Source organism: Prunus mume, linkage group LG7 (genome assembly GCF_029339155.1).
Source record: "Prunus mume cultivar Tortuosa linkage group LG7, ASM2933915v1, whole genome shotgun sequence".
Classification (NCBI taxonomy): domain Eukaryota; kingdom Viridiplantae; phylum Streptophyta; class Magnoliopsida; order Rosales; family Rosaceae; genus Prunus; species Prunus mume.
Window position 1 is genome coordinate 10,921,908 of NC_142704.1, and position 19,367 is coordinate 10,941,274.

General features: G+C 38.1%; 4 protein-coding genes across 10 annotated transcripts; 3 read left to right on the forward strand and 1 right to left on the reverse strand.

Moving 5' to 3' along the window:
- The first annotated feature begins 607 nt into the window (after positions 1-607).
- Positions 608-3,662, forward strand: LOC103338878 (uncharacterized protein At4g15970-like). Its single transcript, XM_008242145.3, has 5 exons — positions 608-1,181; positions 1,899-2,261; positions 2,391-2,872; positions 3,153-3,250; positions 3,476-3,662. The coding sequence occupies exons 1-4, from the start codon at positions 867-869 to the stop codon at positions 3,184-3,186; spliced, it is 1,194 nt and encodes a 397-aa protein (XP_008240367.2). The 5' UTR covers positions 608-866; the 3' UTR covers positions 3,187-3,250; positions 3,476-3,662.
- Positions 3,663-4,286: 624 nt separating this feature from the next.
- LOC103338877 (uncharacterized) lies at positions 4,287-6,033 on the forward strand. The gene is made up of 2 exons (XM_008242144.3): positions 4,287-4,868; positions 5,689-6,033. The coding sequence occupies exon 1, from the start codon at positions 4,435-4,437 to the stop codon at positions 4,810-4,812; it is 378 nt and encodes a 125-aa protein (XP_008240366.2). The 5' UTR covers positions 4,287-4,434; the 3' UTR covers positions 4,813-4,868; positions 5,689-6,033.
- Positions 6,034-6,261: 228 nt separating this feature from the next.
- LOC103338876 (Rhodanese/Cell cycle control phosphatase superfamily protein) lies at positions 6,262-9,999 on the reverse strand. The gene is made up of 7 exons (XM_008242143.3): positions 9,448-9,999; positions 9,206-9,355; positions 8,863-9,025; positions 8,424-8,515; positions 7,750-7,853; positions 7,052-7,324; positions 6,262-6,897 (listed from the first exon to the last, which is right to left on the reverse strand). Exons 1-7 carry the CDS (start codon positions 9,892-9,894, stop codon positions 6,744-6,746), a joined length of 1,383 nt encoding a protein of 460 aa, XP_008240365.2. The 5' UTR covers positions 9,895-9,999; the 3' UTR covers positions 6,262-6,743.
- Positions 10,000-10,235: 236 nt separating this feature from the next.
- LOC103338875 (transcription regulator NOT2/NOT3/NOT5 family protein) lies at positions 10,236-18,747 on the forward strand. 7 transcript variants are annotated; one of them, XR_016128560.1, is made up of 17 exons: positions 10,236-10,538; positions 10,618-10,749; positions 10,868-11,005; positions 11,397-11,447; positions 11,895-11,984; positions 12,063-12,209; positions 12,344-12,454; positions 13,143-13,199; positions 13,867-14,607; positions 14,852-15,019; positions 15,524-15,689; positions 16,007-16,152; positions 16,851-17,129; positions 17,231-17,365; positions 17,459-17,640; positions 18,235-18,357; positions 18,518-18,747. XR_016128560.1 is itself a non-coding variant. In XM_089055869.1 (16 exons), the coding sequence occupies exons 1-16, from the start codon at positions 10,446-10,448 to the stop codon at positions 18,299-18,301; spliced, it is 2,703 nt and encodes a 900-aa protein (XP_088911995.1). In that variant the 5' UTR covers positions 10,241-10,445; the 3' UTR covers positions 18,302-18,359. The 7 variants fall into 7 exon arrangements, 1 of the variants encoding a protein (XP_088911995.1); XR_016128561.1 differs by having other exon boundaries at positions 10,251-10,538; positions 10,889-11,005; XR_016128564.1 differs by having other exon boundaries at positions 10,270-10,538; positions 10,873-11,005.
- The last annotated feature ends 620 nt before the right edge of the window (positions 18,748-19,367 follow it).

A 19,367-nucleotide genomic window follows, 5' to 3' on the forward strand; every position in this document is an offset into this window, starting at 1 on the left:
ATCTTTATATTTCAATTCAAGTTAAAATATTATAATTATATATAGGATTTCGAGTCTCTGTATTTAGCGATTAAGCATTCACTCGTATTTCATTAAATTTAGACTATTATAATAATCTAATCCTTTTGAATATGACACACCATCAATTTTTTTCTTCTTCTCTAAACAGATGTTAACTATTTCTGTTAGTTCGGAATTTTTTTTTGCTTCTGCATTGGCGTCTGGTCCACTTAGAGCTTTTCGCTTTCTCTTTTTCGTGTTATGATCATTTTTGTCTTTCTTCTTGCTTGATTGATGGCCTCTCCCTATATGGATGGAAAAACGCGGTTGTATTAATCTTCAAACCCAACCAAGTAAAAAATAGATATTTTCTTTTTTTCGTCATGCATAAACTCACAAATAAAATTTAACGTCTGTTTAGAAAAGGAAAAAAATACTTGATGATGTGCCACGTTTTAAGGGATTAGATTATTATGATGGTCTAAATTTTACTACCCTAGTTAGTAGTTACCTTACCTAGTAGATAGTACCCTCCCTCTTCGGTTGCTTGGTTCGTTTTTCCATTTATATATAATAAAAAATAGGGGTGTCGGGGGTATTTTATATGTAGATTTATTTTATTTTATTTTATGAGAGAGGTTTTTAGGTTTAAAAAAATGAAGTAATATTATGAGAGACTTTGGAAAAACACAAAGCGGACAGCCCGGCAGAGAAGGCTAGCGATTCTAGCCAGGCAACGAGTAGTTGGCTTGAACGTATAAAGGATGCATAATTAGCAAAAACAAAGAGGAAGGAAGGCTAGCCAATCCAGATTCCAGTTCATAAATCATAATCCTAGACGAGACATCGACCACAAGTAAGTAAGAATGAATAAGTCACCGGTCGGCGGCGAAGGAGGAGGAGGAGTCTTCCATGACCCTGAAGTTGACGGCAACGGCAAGGCCAATACTATTATCAATAATACAACTAGTAGTATTGATCAGAATACGAAAGCAATAATATCCAGCGGCGGGATTGGGAGTGGGAGTGGATTGGTGACGAAGAAGAAGAAGAATATTGTGCGGATGACACTGCTGTTTGTGGGGATGACTGTGGCTTGCTTTATTTTCTACAATTCTGTCTTTCCTTCCAGATTTCTCCCCATATCCTTGTATGACTACACCGGAACCACATCTTCTCAGGCAAGTCAACTTCTTTTCTGCCATCAATCAAATTCGAATATTCAAACTCCTCTGGATCATGTCTTGATCCCAATTCTTTTTTTATTTTTCTTCTGGGGGAGTCATAATCCCAATCCCAACACCGGCATGCTCTGCTCTGCTCTACTTTTACTTTTACTTTTACTTCTTGCGTTGTGTGACGATGAAGATTCATAATATTATTATTATACACACAAGCATGACAATCAAATACTAGTCGCACACTGGTGGATTCTTTTTCCGGTCAAAGCTGCTGTAATTTCATTCCAAACTAAACCAGCCTTTGTAAATTCTAATATCTTCATTGGATCCATCCATGGATTTCCATGCCATCCCACCTTTCTTATTCAATCAATGCGGGCTTCATTTGGATTCTTTTCTTTTCTGTTCTCTCTTCTTAGTAAATATGATTATATCGTTGTTTGTTTCCTCTGTCTTTTTTGGTGTGTGGATGCTAGCTTTTTCAATTCAACTTCAACCAATAAATTTCACTCAAAAAGACATAATGCTTTTACACATGTATGCCCGGCTGTCCACTGGGCGGCCTTTACTCCCTTGGGCATGGGGCCTGCCCATCTTATCTTATGCAATTCCTTCCACTACCAACTCTTCAAGGTGGTTGGTGGGTTAAATGATTAAATCCAATCCTTTGCCATTGCTGGTTTGATCTTGACTTGGTGATGCAAATTGCAATTGCAGGGCAACGACCATCTATTGGATGCGGTTCTGAAAAATGCATCCATGAAGGACAGAACCATTCTGGTAACTACATTAAACGATGCTTGGGCTGAACCCAATTCCATATTTGATCTGTTTCTGGAGAGCTTTCACATCGGAAGCAACACAAAATGGCTGCTCAACCATCTGGTTGTGATCTGCTTGGACAAGAAAGCATATGCTCTTTGCTTAGCCTTACACCCTCACTGTTACGAGCTCTACACTGAAGGTGCCAACTTCACCAGCGAGGCATCTTTCATGTCTTCCGACTACTTGCAAATGATGTGGAGACGGATCAAATTTATGTCCAAAATTCTCGACAAAGGCTACAACTTTGTCTTTACGGTGAGAACCTTTTTTTTCTTCTAATATCCTTTGAGGAATGCTAGCTCTGTCCCCTCCCCATTTTGTGTTTTTCTGATTCAAGTTGAGTGAAATACGTGACACTTACTTTCGCAATCATCCAATGCACAGGACACTGATATCATGTGGCTCCGGAATCCCTTCCCACAATTCTATCCGGATGCGGATTTTCAAATCGCATGTGATTTCTTCGTGGGTGATTCTTACAGCATAAATAATTTTCCCAACGGAGGATTTACCTATGTCAAGTCCAATGAGCGCACAATTTGGTTCTATAAGTTTTGGTACTTCTCCAGAAAGGCGTATCCAAAGATGCATGACCAGGACGTCCTAAACAAGATCAAATCCGATCGCTCGATTTCCCAAATTGGATTGAAAATGAGGTTCTTGGATACCCAATACTTCGGTGGCTTCTGTCAGCCCAGTAAGGATTTTAACAAAGTTTGTACCATGCATGCGAATTGCTGTGTTGGTCTCGATAACAAAGTCAATGATCTTAGAATTTTGCTTCAAGTTTGGAGAAAGTTCATGGCATTGCCTCCCAACGCCGCCGCCACGGCACAGACTTCATGGACCGTTCCACAAAATTGCAGGTATTCCTAATTAATTATTTTTCTTATCTTTTTGAGACTTTTACATTTGAGTCGGTCCTCATGTCGTGGGTGGGGGCCCCACGATCTCACGGGCCCCACGCCATGTGATGAAATTGAAAGCAAAATAATTCATTTTTAAAGCATTTTCTTCTAGAACTAGAAGTTAGAATAGAACCATGCGGTTGGTTTCTTTTTATTTTCTTTTTGGCACTTTGTTGTAGAATCTAGAACTAGACGGTTTGATCCCTTTTACTGTTTGACTTTTTATTCGATTTCCAAGTACTTCCTTCCAACGCCTTGGAAAGCACTCGTGACAAGAGAAGGGAATATTGACGAAATTCTTACGATGTGTAGAGCTTTGTAACATATAATTTACAGGTAAGTCTTGTGTATAAATATATATATGTATTTTGTTTATAACTGAATTGCCTCGAATACATCTAACTTGTATACAAGAAAGAATCATGTGATGCCTCCGAAAACACTTTTACAATGTTTCATTATTTATAACGTTCCAACAAAAACATTAATTTGATATTCCTTGGTAACCAATTGGATCAACTTGCGTTTTGTAATTGATATTGACATATTGTCATATTTCAGGTTGAAGAAAAGGATTGCTTTGTCAAGTCCCTCTCCCATCCATGCCACCTGTGGAAATGGCACCTTGCTCATCAATCAATCACGTCATTTTACAACTTTTTTGGTTGTATGTTTGTTTTATTTTGTTTGGCGGAAAACAACGAAAACAAACTAATACATAAGGATTTATTCCAGTTGTTTTAGACAATATTAGTTTTTTTTTTATTTTAAGGAAGACAATATTAGTATTTTAAATCACAATATGAGCATGCATGAAGACGGATATCCACACCACACGTACATGAACAAAGGAAATATAATCCTACGTTTGAAATGACTCGTTCTTTTTTTAGTTATAGATATAAGAAAATACTAGACACACCGCATTTATATATCAAATTGTGTACAACTTCTCTATAATAGAGGTTGATTCTATTGTATTGGTGAGCTCTATCCCTATTGCCTCTATTAGAAAAATGATACACAATAATAATGCGATATATAAATATAATAAGCCTAACATTACCCATTGATATATATATACATACCGCGGAATATAGTTTTGAAAGCCACGTGACTCGGGAGAATAAATATTTGGGCAACCATTAGGCAATATCGTATTAATGTACATATATATCTAAAATGAATTGAAAAGAAATTAGGTCCAGGTCCATCCATCTATCCGCACATTTTTCCCTAAGTTAAACGAAAAGAATTAGTCCATGTTCATGTTGGGTTGGTCTATTCCACTGGGTTGTATTTGTTTGGGCCTTAAATAATCAGCATGTGACATGCACGTGGTAAAACCCTTGACTTGAAGGGATTTGGGATTTAGGGATTTGGGCATCAAACCAGGACCAGCCAAGAAACTTGAGAGAGAAAGAGGAAAAGGAAAATTGAAAACAGGGAGTGAGGGAGGATAGTGACTCGTGAATAACTCAGAAGAAGAAGAGGGCAAATCAAAGATTACAAAAGAAGGGATGTCAGATCCGTTCGAGAGAGTGAAAGCAGGCAGGCTGACCTTCAAAGATGGAAGTGTGGCCACTCGCAGCAAAGCCATCGACAAGAAGAAGAACAAGAAGAAAAAGAAGAAGCAGCAGCTTAATCCTAACGACGATGGCCCTAACTCTACTGGGCCCACCGACCTTGATGTGGTGCCTGAGGACGCAGGCGCAGAAGCAGCAGCCGGAGGACCGGAGGCTTACACCATTGACGCGGCGAAGCGCATGAAGTACGATCAACTCTTCCCCGTCGAGGCCAAGAAGTTCGGTTACGATCCCAAATCTGTCGCACACAAGTCCATCGAGGACGCTCTTGACGACCGTGTCAAGAAGAAAGCCGACCGCTACTGTAAATAGATATCAATTTCACACATATCGGTTTCCAATTCTTCTTCTTCTTCCCCAATTCCCAGGTCCGTCCCCTTCTTCTTCTTTTACTCGTTCGATTCTTTGTATTTATAATTATTTATTATTAGGGTAGGGATGTGCTTTCTGTATTTCTTAATGTTTTATTGAAATTATGCTTCATTGTGTGTTAGAAATTTGTTTCTTTTTATTGTCATTTATTTTAAGCTGCTACTGGTTTCTTTGAATTTGAATTGAATGATCAATGTTTGTTTTGTTTGGAACTCTGTCCCCTTTGTATACTACGGCTTATTGTTTATTACCATAACAAATGATCCACATTTCCTTCTCACCTATGTAAGTTGGTCACTTGAAATAACCATTTTTCTCTTTAATGTTCCTGAATTGTTACATGCTTCTATCTTTTTTTGTACCAATAGAATAATCATGATATGCATGGCGTATAATATTTGCTCATGTGCTCTGCCGCCTATCTTCTGCTTAGAGGTCTCACCAACTGACCCTTAATTTGTAATGAGGGCTATTATCACTATCAATCATGCACCTCATCCTGCCTTACACCCATTCCCACTACAACTTTTTTCTAATTTGTACAAGTTCGTAGAAATTTGCAGCATCTAGTATCAGCTGAACCTAGTTAAAAGTTAGAACTTGTTTTGGTAGGGTTGTTGAAAAGATCTTAATGTTACCTTACCTGACATGTTCCTACATCAATATCATGTTGCATCTTGTTCCTTATTGTTTTTGTTGCAAGTTACTAAATTGTCTCATACCCTCTTTGTTGCCTTCCAGAAGTATGTGCTCGTGCATGAGTACAGTGAGCTGCTCATTTGTCTCCTAACATGTTTTTGATTTAATTGATGGCAGGAACGGCATGGTGGAGTTGCTGAGTTTGCAGGAATTCTTATTTAGAGACTGCCATTGCATAATTGACCAAACGTACTCAGTTCTGTACTTTTAATTCAAGGATTGCTCCATGCTTACCGTACCCTTGAATATGTTCTATTAGCGGGGCGTCGCTGCATCTTGTGGTTGCCTATTTTGTTGTTGCTCTGAATCTTCTTGTTTGTTTTTACCTTACCTTGTCATATTATTTAGGCATGAATGGATCCATTTATAATTGTACTCGCACTGCCACGTAGTCACAAGCTGTTAAATTTTGGCTCTTGATCTAGTCTACGCATGAATGCAAAGTCCGCAGCCATTCGTTTAGTTGGTTGATGATCCAAAGCATATGAATTCAGAATCGATCGTTCTCCATGGAGATTTGTTTTAGTTTTTTCTCATTGTTTATAAAATGAAAATCGCTGTGGAGACAAGAGAGTAGGCATTGTATGTACCTACTCTTAATATTACTATATTCAACTTTTAAAAATACAATTGACAAAGGAGCCAAAGAAAAATATCTCAGAATGTATGCAAGTCCTGGCATGAAAACAGTTGGGCATTAACACCGAGCCTGCACATCGTTGGTACCTGGACATAAATTTTTTGTCTCAGCTATGAGATAATGTCACACTTACTGTTGACATTACAGTATTTGAATATGCCAGTTCCCTTCAAGATTTAGGGAACATAATTCCATAAAAAAGAACAAAAATGGTATACAATACAAGCAAAGCACCAGGAGCTCTGAATTATTCTTCTGCCTAGATGATTCAGGTCCTGGTCTCGTTTCGTTTGGCATCTGTCTTTTCCTATAATAGGCTGATGTAGATTGCAGAGATTGAGAGAGAAGGCTGCAAGCTGAATATTGCAATTTGCTAGCCTAGAAAAGAAAATAGAAGGGAAATTCAAGGAACATCTCCACCTTGCATTGCAATTTGCAACAAGTCAAAGGGAAGCACAAACAAGATGCACTGATTTGGATAAGTGATGATGATGAATATGTAGTTTCCGCCTCAAGGGATTTGAGAGTCTGATCAAGCTATCAACTTGCTTTGTGAGATTGTATCTCGATATATGTGCCACTTTTTATATCTCTGGAACCCAGGAAGAACAGGTCTAAGTCGAGGAGCACCTGTGCACTCCAAACGGCAGCATCCTCTTAAATCCTTCACACAGTTCATACAGCATCTGAAACAGAAAGGTGCTTATGTAAGTGAGCATTCAGTCTTCAACTAGTAGTAGTAGACAGACAGACTCCAACACCCAAGCCCAAACGGCTTCTCTGGACAGAAATTGGCTTTCCAAATTTTGGGAGAAAGAATAGCTGGCAAAAGGAACTTACAGATAGAGCAGGTTGCAGTCAAGATTTGCACAGTTTCTATGTCTTAACTCAGAGACTTGTAAACCGCATATATAGCATTGAGCAAATGTATTGTTCTCGGAAACTTCATGCCTGTTTGGTTTAGCTATGGCTTCAGGCTTGTAGGCAGGCGGTGGGAGAGAGAGACGAGAGTCAAATACAAACAAATTCCCAACCCATTGGGCAGGACCTTCATTCTCCAGATAATGAGAAACACCACCCTTTAAGGTGTATAAGTTTTGAAAGCCCTGTTGTCTGCCACATGAAATTAAATTAGACCTATAAATGGCCAAAATAAGAAAATTTAAAAAGAGCTACTTCCAACATTGCAACATTATCCTTCCCTCACAACTTTTTTCATTAATCATGCAGTGCAGTGCAGTTGAATGGGTGACTCTTTAACAAAGCAAATCTGTGGTGAGTGCTTGATTCGGAAAGGTACCAGATGGGAAAAGTAGCGACCATGACTAGACCAATACGCAGGCCTTTGAATTGATCACGCTAATACAAAGATTTGAATGTTATTCACTAGCTGTTGTAATGCAGGTGATATTCACTGACAGTAAGAAATGAAAACACACACACACACAACTTTTTCAATTGTGCATCGGAAACAAGTACAATTTAACCTGGTTGGTCTGCGTAAAGGAAAACAGGTTGTAGAAAAAATGCTGTGTTACCTTAAAATTGTAGAATATACATCACAGCGGATACCTCCAGTGCAATACATCAATATATCTGTTTTTTCTTTATCAACATTTTCTAACGGATCTGCAGCAATGACCTGAAACAGAGACAGAAAGTAGTATGTTCACATCCATCACCAGAAATTGAAGTTTCTTGTGTCTTTCATAACATAATAATGCCTAAATGTTCGTATTCCTGTGGACTGATAAATAAATATAAAAAAGTAGAGGCTGCAACATTCATGCTGACATACTTATGTACAGCAGAGGAAGTAAGAAAACGACAAGACGGCTACAAAAATGGGTTGCTTGGCTACAAATTTTATACCTATAATTCTGCCTGATCTTAAAATCCCCATAACAAGGAAAAGACCTTCATCAAATGATGGGAGAAAGACATACTAAGACTAAGATGGAGGCGCATCGGAACTTTATATCAAACCATTTACACCTTTTGGCTGCCAATTCAGCCAGCAATAAGTCCTTGATCTTTCTCTATTAATTATGCTTCTACACAGTTTTTTGGCTAAAACAACACTACTCCAGCCATCACAATTTGGCTACAAACAGAATGTCTCCGCATGTAGCATGTTATTGAACTAAAAGTCACATAGCAAAAGTTACAGCTCCAAATACACCAATTGGTAATATAGTGTATAAGGCCAAACCTCTGGCTGGGATAACCCAAAAGAAGTGCTCCTAAAGCAGTCCACATCGGGTCGTCGAGCCCCATTAAAATGACCAATATCCCACTCATAACCTGATAACAAACAGCGACAAAATCTTCACACTTCCTATGGCTGAAATTATGAACATGATTGCTGTAAATTATATAGAGGCTACAGAAATAACAGGAATTGCACGTACAGTTAAACATACATCAGAAACATGAACAAGGGCAACATGTCAAACAACATAAGAAGTGCTATATAAACTACCAATGTTAAACAAAGTTAGCTATCAAGGCCATTCAAATGTACAGTCAAGCATAAATGTATATGATTCACAGCATTGTTCCATCCATCATGAATACAAAATCGAAAAGAATTTCCAGATTAAAGCATATGAGGAAAAATCATTTAATTGAAAAGGCTGGGAAGTAAATACCGTTTCTCACATCCAATAAAATTTGGTTCGTTTTAAGATCCTTATTTGATGCTTCACTAGTTGTATTGGCTGCTTCCAATCTTTTCCGCCATTCGGATGGCGTAAGAGGTGTTGCTCGCATTGAAGGGTCCAGCAAAGGAAGATGCGAAATACCTCCTTCTAACTGAACGTGGGGGTGAAAAGAAAATAGATGTAGACATTAGCTCACTCACATAAATTGTAATTAATTCAAAAGTCAAGAAGGAAAAAAAGAAAAAGTTTAAAAGCGAATGGAAAGGATTTAAAAGCACAAGGTGTAGAAGAAAAAGAAGAAGAAGAAGAAGAGAAAGCGATTGGAGCTTGCCTGAACCAGTGAAGGCTTATAGCGTAACTTGAGTTTTGGAAAGGCATGCCCATCCAGTGCTGCAGAAATCTGCACAAGAATGTCGGAAAATCTCTCATCCCCTCTTAACCATTCAACATATGCAAGCGCATCTCTTGACGGTCCACTGTACTGCACATAAGAATTCATACAAACGATTGATTACAAAAGGAAACCAAAGCAATATCATTATAGTTTATTTATACCAAGACCAAAATACATACCTGTGCATTTATCCCTTGTTGATTCACATAAATCCGCCCACGTATGTCACGACCCTCTAAGAAAGAGAGATGCTTGGCCACCTCTGCCTCTGCGTCTTTGATGAACACAAAATGGTAAAAATTGACGACCACCCACTCCTTGTCCTCTCTGCTTTCGTACGTGCATTGTTGCTGTTGTACTTGTAAAGCAACTCCCACACTACGTCCACCTTTCCATTTGCTTCTTTCTGAAAACCAAACGCATTCTCTTCGTCTTTGTCTTTGTCTTTGAATTTGGCTTTGCTGGTTATGTTCCTTATGGATTAACAAGGCAAAGCAAGTTGAGGTTGAGGAGCAGACTGAGAATTCAAAAGGATCTTTCTTTCTTCTGCTCCCTAAAACAATTTGAGTCATTGTCGAGCTCGCTGCACCGGAGATAACCGCCGGCGCCGGAAAACACCCTCCCATCTTCTCTCTCTCTCTCTCTCTGTCTCTCTATCTCTAATAGCCTCTTATCTGCTGGAGGAGCTACCGTCAGTTTCAGCAATCCGTCAGTCCGAAATTACCGACTGTGGTGAGAGTGAGCATTCCATTACTTATACGGTGTCGTTTTCCCCCCGGTTTTCCTTGGTTGCCCAGCCCAAAATTAGAGGCCCGATTCAGATGAGGCAAAGAGCCGTCCCTGAACAAGTCAGGCTCAGGCCCAAACAAAAATGGCATAAATAAATAAGTACAGTTTTTATTTTTTTTAATTTTTTAAATACGGTTCTTTTGGTTGGAAAATACGGTTTAACTTTACGCCGCAAGTGAAAATGACTCAATCCAACAACATAAAAAAGTAAAAATGACTCGATACGCTTTGTGACCGAAGAAAAAGAAAAGAAATAAAATAGATAGATTGATCCTGCTGTTCTTGTTTGAGCGCAGCGAGCACGCAAGCAATCAAAACCCTAACCCTACGGTATTGCAATTAAATTTTTTCGATTCGTTTCGATTCGATTCGATTGGGGAATTAAAGGATGGGGGCGAGTCGAAAACTTCAGGGCGAGATCGACCGCGTTCTCAAGAAGGTCCAAGAAGGCGTGGATGTCTTCGATAGCATATGGAACAAGGTTTGTGCCTCGTTTTTTTGCTTAGACAACGCAAACCAGAGCTGATAAATGACTAATGGGTTCTGTGCAATGTGATTAGGTTTATGATACGGACAATGCGAACCAGAAGGAAAAGTTTGAGGCGGACCTAAAGAAGGAGATTAAGAAGCTCCAGAGGTACAGGGACCAAATCAAGACTTGGATTCAATCCAGTGAAATCAAGGATAAGAAGGTCTTTCTCTTTCTAGTTGTGTGAAATATGTTCAATATGCAATTATGAATTCTTTTCTACCTTGTACTTGATCATTTTGGACATGACAATTAATTCATTTTGATACATGTTGACGTAGGTCAGTGCCTCTTATGAGCAGGCTCTGGTGGATGCTCGCAAGCTTATCGAGCGTGAAATGGAAAGGTTTAAGATTTGTGAAAAGGAGACCAAAACAAAAGCATTTTCTAAAGAAGGCTTGGGCCAACAACCTAAAACCGTAATTGCCACTCCTTTGCATTTCCTTCTCTTCCCACCTCATTTTTAATCGATTCCTTTTTTTTTTTGGGTTGATCATGTCGTTGTGGCAATGCTTATTTCCTCATTGCATTTGTTGATCTTGTTTTCTGGAATGTAATTTTAGTTATTCTTCATGCTTCTTGTTTATAATGAGCGGTGCATACTCTGATTTCTTGTAGTTTTAGTGTAATACTAATAATAATCATAATGGATATAATGATGAGAGGAATATTAATAATAGTAGTCATAATAATAATAATCATCATCATCATCATTATTGTACTTGTTATAGCTTATACAGTGTAGCCCTTTTATCCTTATGAGAATTTATTTAGTAGTTGTTATCTAATTGTCATTCTTCTTAATGATAGGATCCGAGGGAGAAGGCCAAGTCTGAGACAAGGGATTGGATAAACAATGTGGTATGTGAAACACTTTTGCTTAAGGTCTATTTTTACCGATTTATGTACCTTAGAAAGCGCATGAGTAGAGAAAGCAATATGTTTTAAGACGTGTCTGCTGCATTTTTGGTTTAATCATCCCTGCTTCATGTTTGGCTTGTGTCTGTTATATGTTTAATTATGTGGTAATACTGTTGAATGGTTGTGTTTCTTCCATGTGTTGTGGTGTTTTAAAAGTAGAGTTCTTTAATAGGCTGATAGTTGAAATTGGTGCCTGGTGCCACTAATTGAGCTTATTGTAATGTTGTTCTATTTTGGTTCAATTATTGTTTAACTCCCAATTGTATGTTGTTTCATTATAACTTGCAAATAATGGTCTTGCAATCACATTTTATGCGGTCAAATTTAAAAGTTGAAATTGTAAATTATCATTCAGTTAATACTTTTGTGTTCAATTGTGTTGAGAAGGTTGGGGAGTTGGAATCTCAGATTGACAGCTTTGAAGCTGAGATTGAAGGCCTATCTTTCAGGAAAGGGAAGGGCAGACCACCCAGACTGGTAGGAGAAAGAAAAGCACACCAATAGAAAATGTTGGGGTTTTCAGCATACTTTGACATTGTTTCTTTGTTCTGGCAGACCCATCTAGAGACATCTATTACTCGGCATAAGGCTCACATAATGAAGTTAGAACTGATCCTGAGGCTATTGGATAATGATGAACTGAGTCCTGAGCAGGTCAATGATGTCAAAGACTTCTTGGAAGACTATGTTGAACGCAATCAGGTTTGTGGTGATTTACATTTTACCTTTGTTTCTTCAGCATCTCTTAAAAAAATTCTTATATGGCATTCTCCGCCATGCTTATGTATGTACTTCACATTACCTATATCAGACTTTTTTTAAAATGTTATTTTTAGGAGGATTTTGATGAATTTAGTGAAGTTGATGAGCTTTACAACACCTTACCATTGGACAAAGTGGAGTCGCTTGAAGATCTGGTTACTATCGTCCCTCCTGGTCTTGTCAAGGTAATTTTTCTTTATGCAGTTTTTATTTAAGGTTCTTATGTTCAGTTGGAGTTTGTAGTTTTTTTTATTATAAGTTTTTTCAGAAAGGTCTCTTGTCAGTTGAAATGGATATGTGGAAACAGGAAATTGTTGACCAACTGCCTTTTTTTATGGGCATCATATATAAGAGTTTGCTCATGTTGTTTTATGAAGTATAGAGAAGAGTCAAATTACTCGAAATTGATTGCAAAACTCTGCAATGCCAGCAGAGATTTCTGTTTGGTGGTTTGTGGAAAGTTAATTTTGGATCTTGCACTCCACTCAGATAACCATAGTTTCTACACTTCAGTGTTGTCATTCATTTTATACAAGTTTTCCTGACGTGTAAGAAAACTGGAGACTAGATGGCTTCTATATTCCACGCTAATAGAGGTTCTCATTAGTAGTTAAGTTCAGATGCCAAGTTGACTCATCCTCTGTTAACTGAGTTCTTAGTTGCGACTTGTGGTTGACTAATTTAAGCCTATTCCCAGTTGTTTCTTTAACTGTACAAATCAATTGTTTGCTTATGAATTTTGTTGCTTTTGTGATCTGGATTGCATGATCTTTTTCCTGGCATCAGGTGTCATTGATTTCTTAATATACTAAGATCGAAGGATTAATGAGCACGTAAAAACCCAGTTTAATTTTTCCTTTTTTTGGGGGGCAGGGTGCACCAGTGCTTGGCTTGAAGACTTCTTTGGCAGTATCCGCATCTCCAATGCCTGTACGTCCTCAGAATCTTGAGTCAATGTTATTGTAATGAGTAGGGTGTTGAGGAGTTGAAGCTGTATGGGTTCTGTTGAAGAAGCTGAAATTCACATATTTAATTTTGTATTTAAAAAAAAATTGCATCCTTAAGTTGTGTAATGGTGCAGAATGCTGTTGAGATGTGTTTGTGGTAGACATTTTGCTACCTTTATCACATGGTGTCATCCTTGTCTCAGAGGATGGGGTCAATAGTTGGTGGAGCACGGTCATCTGTTGTTGATCAAAGATGGACTTGTGTTTGCCTATAAAAATGACTGTGCAGTTGATTGACTAGCATGTACTTAAGGTGATCGTTAATGGAATTAGGTTCACTTCTAATATAAAGTGTCATTTTGCTTGCTGATATAGAACACTAAACATGAAAGATTTATCTAATTGTTAATTTATTTATTTTCATTCGTTTTTAGTAGATTTTATATCAAATTTGGTAATCAATTTAAGTTATCTTTGGTTTGTAGGAAGTTTAAATTGAACCCTAAAACCTAGTCTCTTTGCCTTCTGGTTTCCTCAGTAGAATCTTTTAGAACTTGTGGATATGTTGATGACCTCTGCTTTCTTTCTGTAAGATGTTTTATCTCAATTGATGCTGCTGTACTAAGGGTTAATTTTTTTTTTTTTCCAAGGCCGCAGCTACTTCCACTACTCAGCAGAGTACTTCTGTACAAGAGCCAGTTGAAGATACAGTTTCCCAGGACAGTAATGTTGATAATATTCCTAGGACTCCACCTCCTAAAAGTAGTGCACTTGCTTCTTCTCCTGCATCAACACCAGTTGGGGGTCATGCAAGTCCTCTCTCTGTGAGTGTTTCATCTCACAATCTGCCTGGTGCGCCAAGTGTTTCAGCCGTTCCAGGTTCAATTGCTGTTCGTGGTGTCACAGAGAATGCAGGAGCTTCTAATTCTTCATCTCCTGTAAGTCTGTCCGCTTCTGTGAAGGAAGAAGAATTAGCAAGCTTCCCAGGCCGTAGACCATCGCCATCTCTTTCTGATGCTGGGCTTGTGAGGGGCATTGGTAGAGGTGGCCTCTCTGCACAGATTCCATCTAGTATCCCTCTTAGTTCTAGCAATGTAGCTCCTAGTAATAGTACCCTTAGTGCAGCTCCTTCGGTTTCTGATGTGACAAAGAGAAATATATTGGGAGCTGATGAGAGAATTGGGAGTAGTAGCGTAGCGCAGCCTCTTGTTTCCCCTCTAAGTAACAGATTGATCTTGCCTCAAGCTGCCAAGGCTAGTGATGGAAGTATTCCAGTTGATTCTGGTAATGCTGGTGAGGCTGCTGCTATTCCTGGCAGAGCATTTTCTCCTTCTATGGTCTCTAGCATGCAATGGAGGCCTGGAAGTTCCTTCCAAAACCAGAACGAAGCGGTATGTTATTTTCCACTAATAAGCTTTTCCCCTCTCTCTCTGCCGCTTTTATGCTCATATGGATGCAATGTCTAATGCTAGATTAATTAGCTCCTTGCATGTCTACCATTTGTAGAATTCAATATATGTTTGTGTATTGCTGCTTTGCCATTATATATCTTCTTTATTTGACTGAATCATAGGAAAGAAATTTTGTTGACCAGATCCGTGTGGTGCTATTTTAATTGAACTTACCAATTATCAGGGGTTGTTTCGTGGAAGAACTGAAATAGCACCTGATCAGAGGGAGAAATTTTTGCAGCGGCTCCAACAAGTGCAGCAAGGTCACAGTACCATTCTCGGCATGCCTCCTCTTGCTGGTGGAAATCATAAGCAATTTTCTGGACAGCAGCAAAATCCACTCTTACAACAGGTATTTTTTTATTTTTTTGGCAGATTTCACTTTTAGCTTCTGTTTTCTTCTGATTCCGCGAACCTCTTGTGGACAAATTCAATATTTGAAAAAGAGCAATTACTGTATTTTATTGATCTTAATTTATATCATACTTTCATGGAAACAGGTTTATGTTTTTTTATTTCCAGAAACATCCCTTTGGTCGCACTTTGTTTGCTGATCCAATTAGCAACATCTATTTTCTATTACTGAATAAGATATGTTTATTTGGTGCAAAAGACCAACCTGGGGGTTAGTTTTAGGCCCATGGTTTGCTCCCATGTGGACTGAGGTTTGAAACCCCAAAAGGTGCCTGTCTAGCTATTTGTTAGTGTTTCCTGCCTTCCAAAGATTGTAGGGGCGGCCCCAGTTTAAAAGCTATGTCCGCTAAGCGGATTGGTGGATTTCTGGGTATCAAAAGCAAAAAACAAAAACAATAGTTGCAAAATAATTGTTTTACATGAGATTTGATCATATGTGCAGTTTAATTCTCCGAACTCATCTGTATCTTCTCAAGCTGGCCTTGGACTAGGGGTACAAGCCCCAGGTCTTGGTACTGTTGCACCTACCACCTTACAGCAGCAGCTAAATTCTATCCATCAACAATCTAACCAACAGGCATTGATGTCGAGTGGACCAAAAGAAGCTGGTAATCTCCATCTTTATTCAGTTCACGCTATTGTTAAAATATTTTCATTTTATTTACTGGCGCTATTTCGTCATGAGGACACTTTGATTTCTTCCACCAAGAATTGAAACTCTGAATTGAATGCAGAAAGTGCAAAGTACGTCTTCCGAAATAATAAGAATTCCATAACCAACAAAGAGTGAAAGTTTACTGTCCAAACTCCCACTACTCAAACACTTGGGTTCGGATTTAACAAATAGTGGACTGTATTGAGCAGCCCTGTGTACGTGGGTGCAATATGATCGAAACTGAATAATCTCCTGTTTTATGCGATGCAGATGTTGGTCATCCAAAAGTTGAGGACCAGCAGCAACAACAAAATGCACCTGATGATTCAACTGCAGACTCTACTCCGGTTTCTGGGCTTGTAAAGAATCTAATTAATGAGGATGATTTGAAAGCCTCATATGCAATTGATTCTTTGGTATGTGGAATAGTTTTCTTGATTACTATATTATGAGTCCTTGCCGACTATATAATTTTTTACTAGTTATACATTATTCTTGCATAGGTCAGGTAGTTAATTGTTATCAAAATTTATTATATGATTCTGTTAAACAATGGATAGACAGGGTAAGATGAACATGGTGGCTACTCTATATGTACTGCCTGCCTAAGTAGAATCTATACAACGATAGGCATAAAAAGTTGTGTCAAACTTAATTTATTCCAAAATGCCTTAAATATAATAAATTACCAATAATAATGATGATAATTCGATATATTTATACAAGTCTTTAGGCTAATTTAGTTGAGTTACAGATGTTATGTTCTCCATAACTCTCTGCATTTCTCTACGTACTATTCCATGCTTTTCATTGTGGTCAATCAATATCAATACTTGTATTCAAATATAATCCTCATAATGTGTTTAAATATAATTGTTTACTTGATATGTCTAATCTTAGGGCCCATATTATTTATTTAATACATTTGGGAACATATATTATATCAGAGTCTCTGGTGGTGTCTTTTTTCTTTTATCGGGCCATTGTTTTGCTCCTGATTTGTGTAAATCATATTTTTTCTGTAAGATGATTGCAGTGTGCATCATGGACACGCTGATTTATTTGGAGAAGAATGGATGGTGAATGTGACTTGTAAAATCTTTGTGTTTTGTAGGCTGGAGTTTCTGGCTCTTCGACAGAGCCTGCTCAAGTACCACGAGATATCGATCTCTCTCCTGGGCAACCTTTACAGCCCAATCAACCTTCTAGTAGTCTTGGTGTTATTGGCCGAAGAAGTGTTTCTGACCTTGGTGCAATTGGTGATAACCTATCTGGATCAACTCCTAATTCTGGGGGAACGCATGATCAGTTGTATAATTTGCAGATGCTTGAGGCTGCTTATTACAAACTTCCACAACCCAAAGACTCGGAACGTGCAAGGAGCTACACTCCAGTATGGACCCAATTATCTTTACTATTTAATTTCCTTTTTATTGCGCATGAATCTTAATTTTTTTCTTCAATACCTATCTTCCTTCCTTTTGCCATCTACAGAGGCACCCTGCAATAACTCCTCCTAGCTACCCCCAAGCACAAGCACCTATTGTTAACAATCCTGCCTTCTGGGAACGTTTGGGTCTTGAACCATACGGCACTGATACCCTGTTCTTTGCATTTTACTATCAGCAGGTACTTCTTATAAGTTCATTTACATTCGATGCTGTCCTTTGATACATTCACTATGAAGTATGAACTTGTTCTCAAGTGCATTACTGTATGCAGAACACTTATCAGCAATATTTGGCGGCCAAAGAGTTGAAGAAGCAATCTTGGAGATACCACAGGAAATATAACACTTGGTTTCAACGACACGAGGAGCCAAAAGTTGCCACTGATGAATATGAACAGGGGACATATGTGTACTTTGACTTCCATATCGCAAATGATGATCTACAACATGGATGGTATGATTTTATTGATCCTTAAGTTTCAAGTTCAAGTTTCTGTGTTTCTTCGTACTACTTGTTCTTATGTGGAGTCTAAGGTGCAAGTTTTCATTTGGATGCTCTTATGTATATTTCAACTTGTGGAGATACTCTACCTCCCTTTGCCTCAAAATATTTGAGTAAGAGGAGCAAGATTTTATTATTGGAGAGATCATTTATGAGGCATGTGGTTGCTGTTATTTTCTCTACATCTAGCGTAGGGAGAGTCTCTTCGATGTAAAATTTGCTTCAATTTTCTCCCAGTTTGGCTCTTTGATGCTTTGATGATTGACAGTCATTATCTTTTATCTATTTACATTTTTGTGGCTTTGGGGCTTGGCTTGCATGAGGGAGTGGTGCTCATCCTCCTGGCATGTATGCGGGCATCTGCATGCACAACGCATATGCACACACATCGTCCCAAACAACACACATGTGAATAGTGAAACAATCACTTAATTTGGGAGGCACGCTTATGCTTGACATTTTTGTTTCCTTTGATGATATAATATCTCTTTTCCAATTACATAATGATTTAACGATGGTTATATGTGATGTTTTGATATGGTACAGGTGTCAAAGGATCAAAACCGAGTTTACTTTTGAATATAACTATCTTGAAGATGAACTTATCGTTTAGAAAATGTTGAGAGGATGCTATGCTACCACATTGAGCATGTCATGGTCAACTTCCTGGTTTGTAATTTTTCCTTTCCTTTTTTGTCATGTCATGTGCCTCTCGTCTCGTTCATAGTATATATTTTAGGCTCCTGGTTGGTACCTTATGGTAACATAGAGAGTTGAACTGGAAACATGTGAGGCTTTATTAAATGGTTTGGGTCTTTGTTGTTTGCAGGTAATAATACAGTCAGAATATTGGTGGTGGGAGCTTGTTGATGGTTACAGGTTTACTAGGCTTAATGATGTCTATCAAGTGTGTGATCTTTTTTTTAAATGTAAAAGGGAGACAATTTTTTTCTTTTACGTCTATAATGAAATACACATGCATTGTTGTTTCTCCACTTTTATTTTATTTAGCACATTATGTATATTGACGAAAGCAAAAGGCAAAGTTGAAAGCTCAAAGCTCAATTGCTTGCTAGTACTAGTAGTCTAGTAGGGTGCTATGCTATTGGCCGCTAATTTATTCTAGGTTATTAAACTTTGATAGTAGCTCTTTTTAATTTTAACGTGGTAAAGCAAATGCTGCTGAATCTTTTACTTTGATTTTCCACTAGCCAGAGCAACTATTTGTTGAACCCGATTTACTCTTAATAATGTTACTTCACTCGAATTATTGACTGACATCAAGCAAACCAGAGTTAGAATGAAGACGATACTGTATTCGGTTATCCTTTTCTATTATTACCAAATCTAAATCTTGGTGGTTTAAAACTTTGAATGCTTGAAACTGTTCATATGTGTGTTCATTCATACCTCCGTTGATACAAAATTAAAATATTGATTTTTCTTTCATGCATAAGAGCATTTACGATAGGGGGGTGTATGTTAAATATACACCCAGAGTCACTGGAATCGTCTCTAATGGGGAGATGTAAATAGATGTAAATATACATTACCCCCATGGAGATGTAAAATAAAATTTATATTTACATATATTGTTACTTCTCTTACAGGCAGGATTCACTCGAGAAAAGAGAAGAAAAATAAAGAAAAGTCAACATAAAAGGCTGGGATCCACGGCT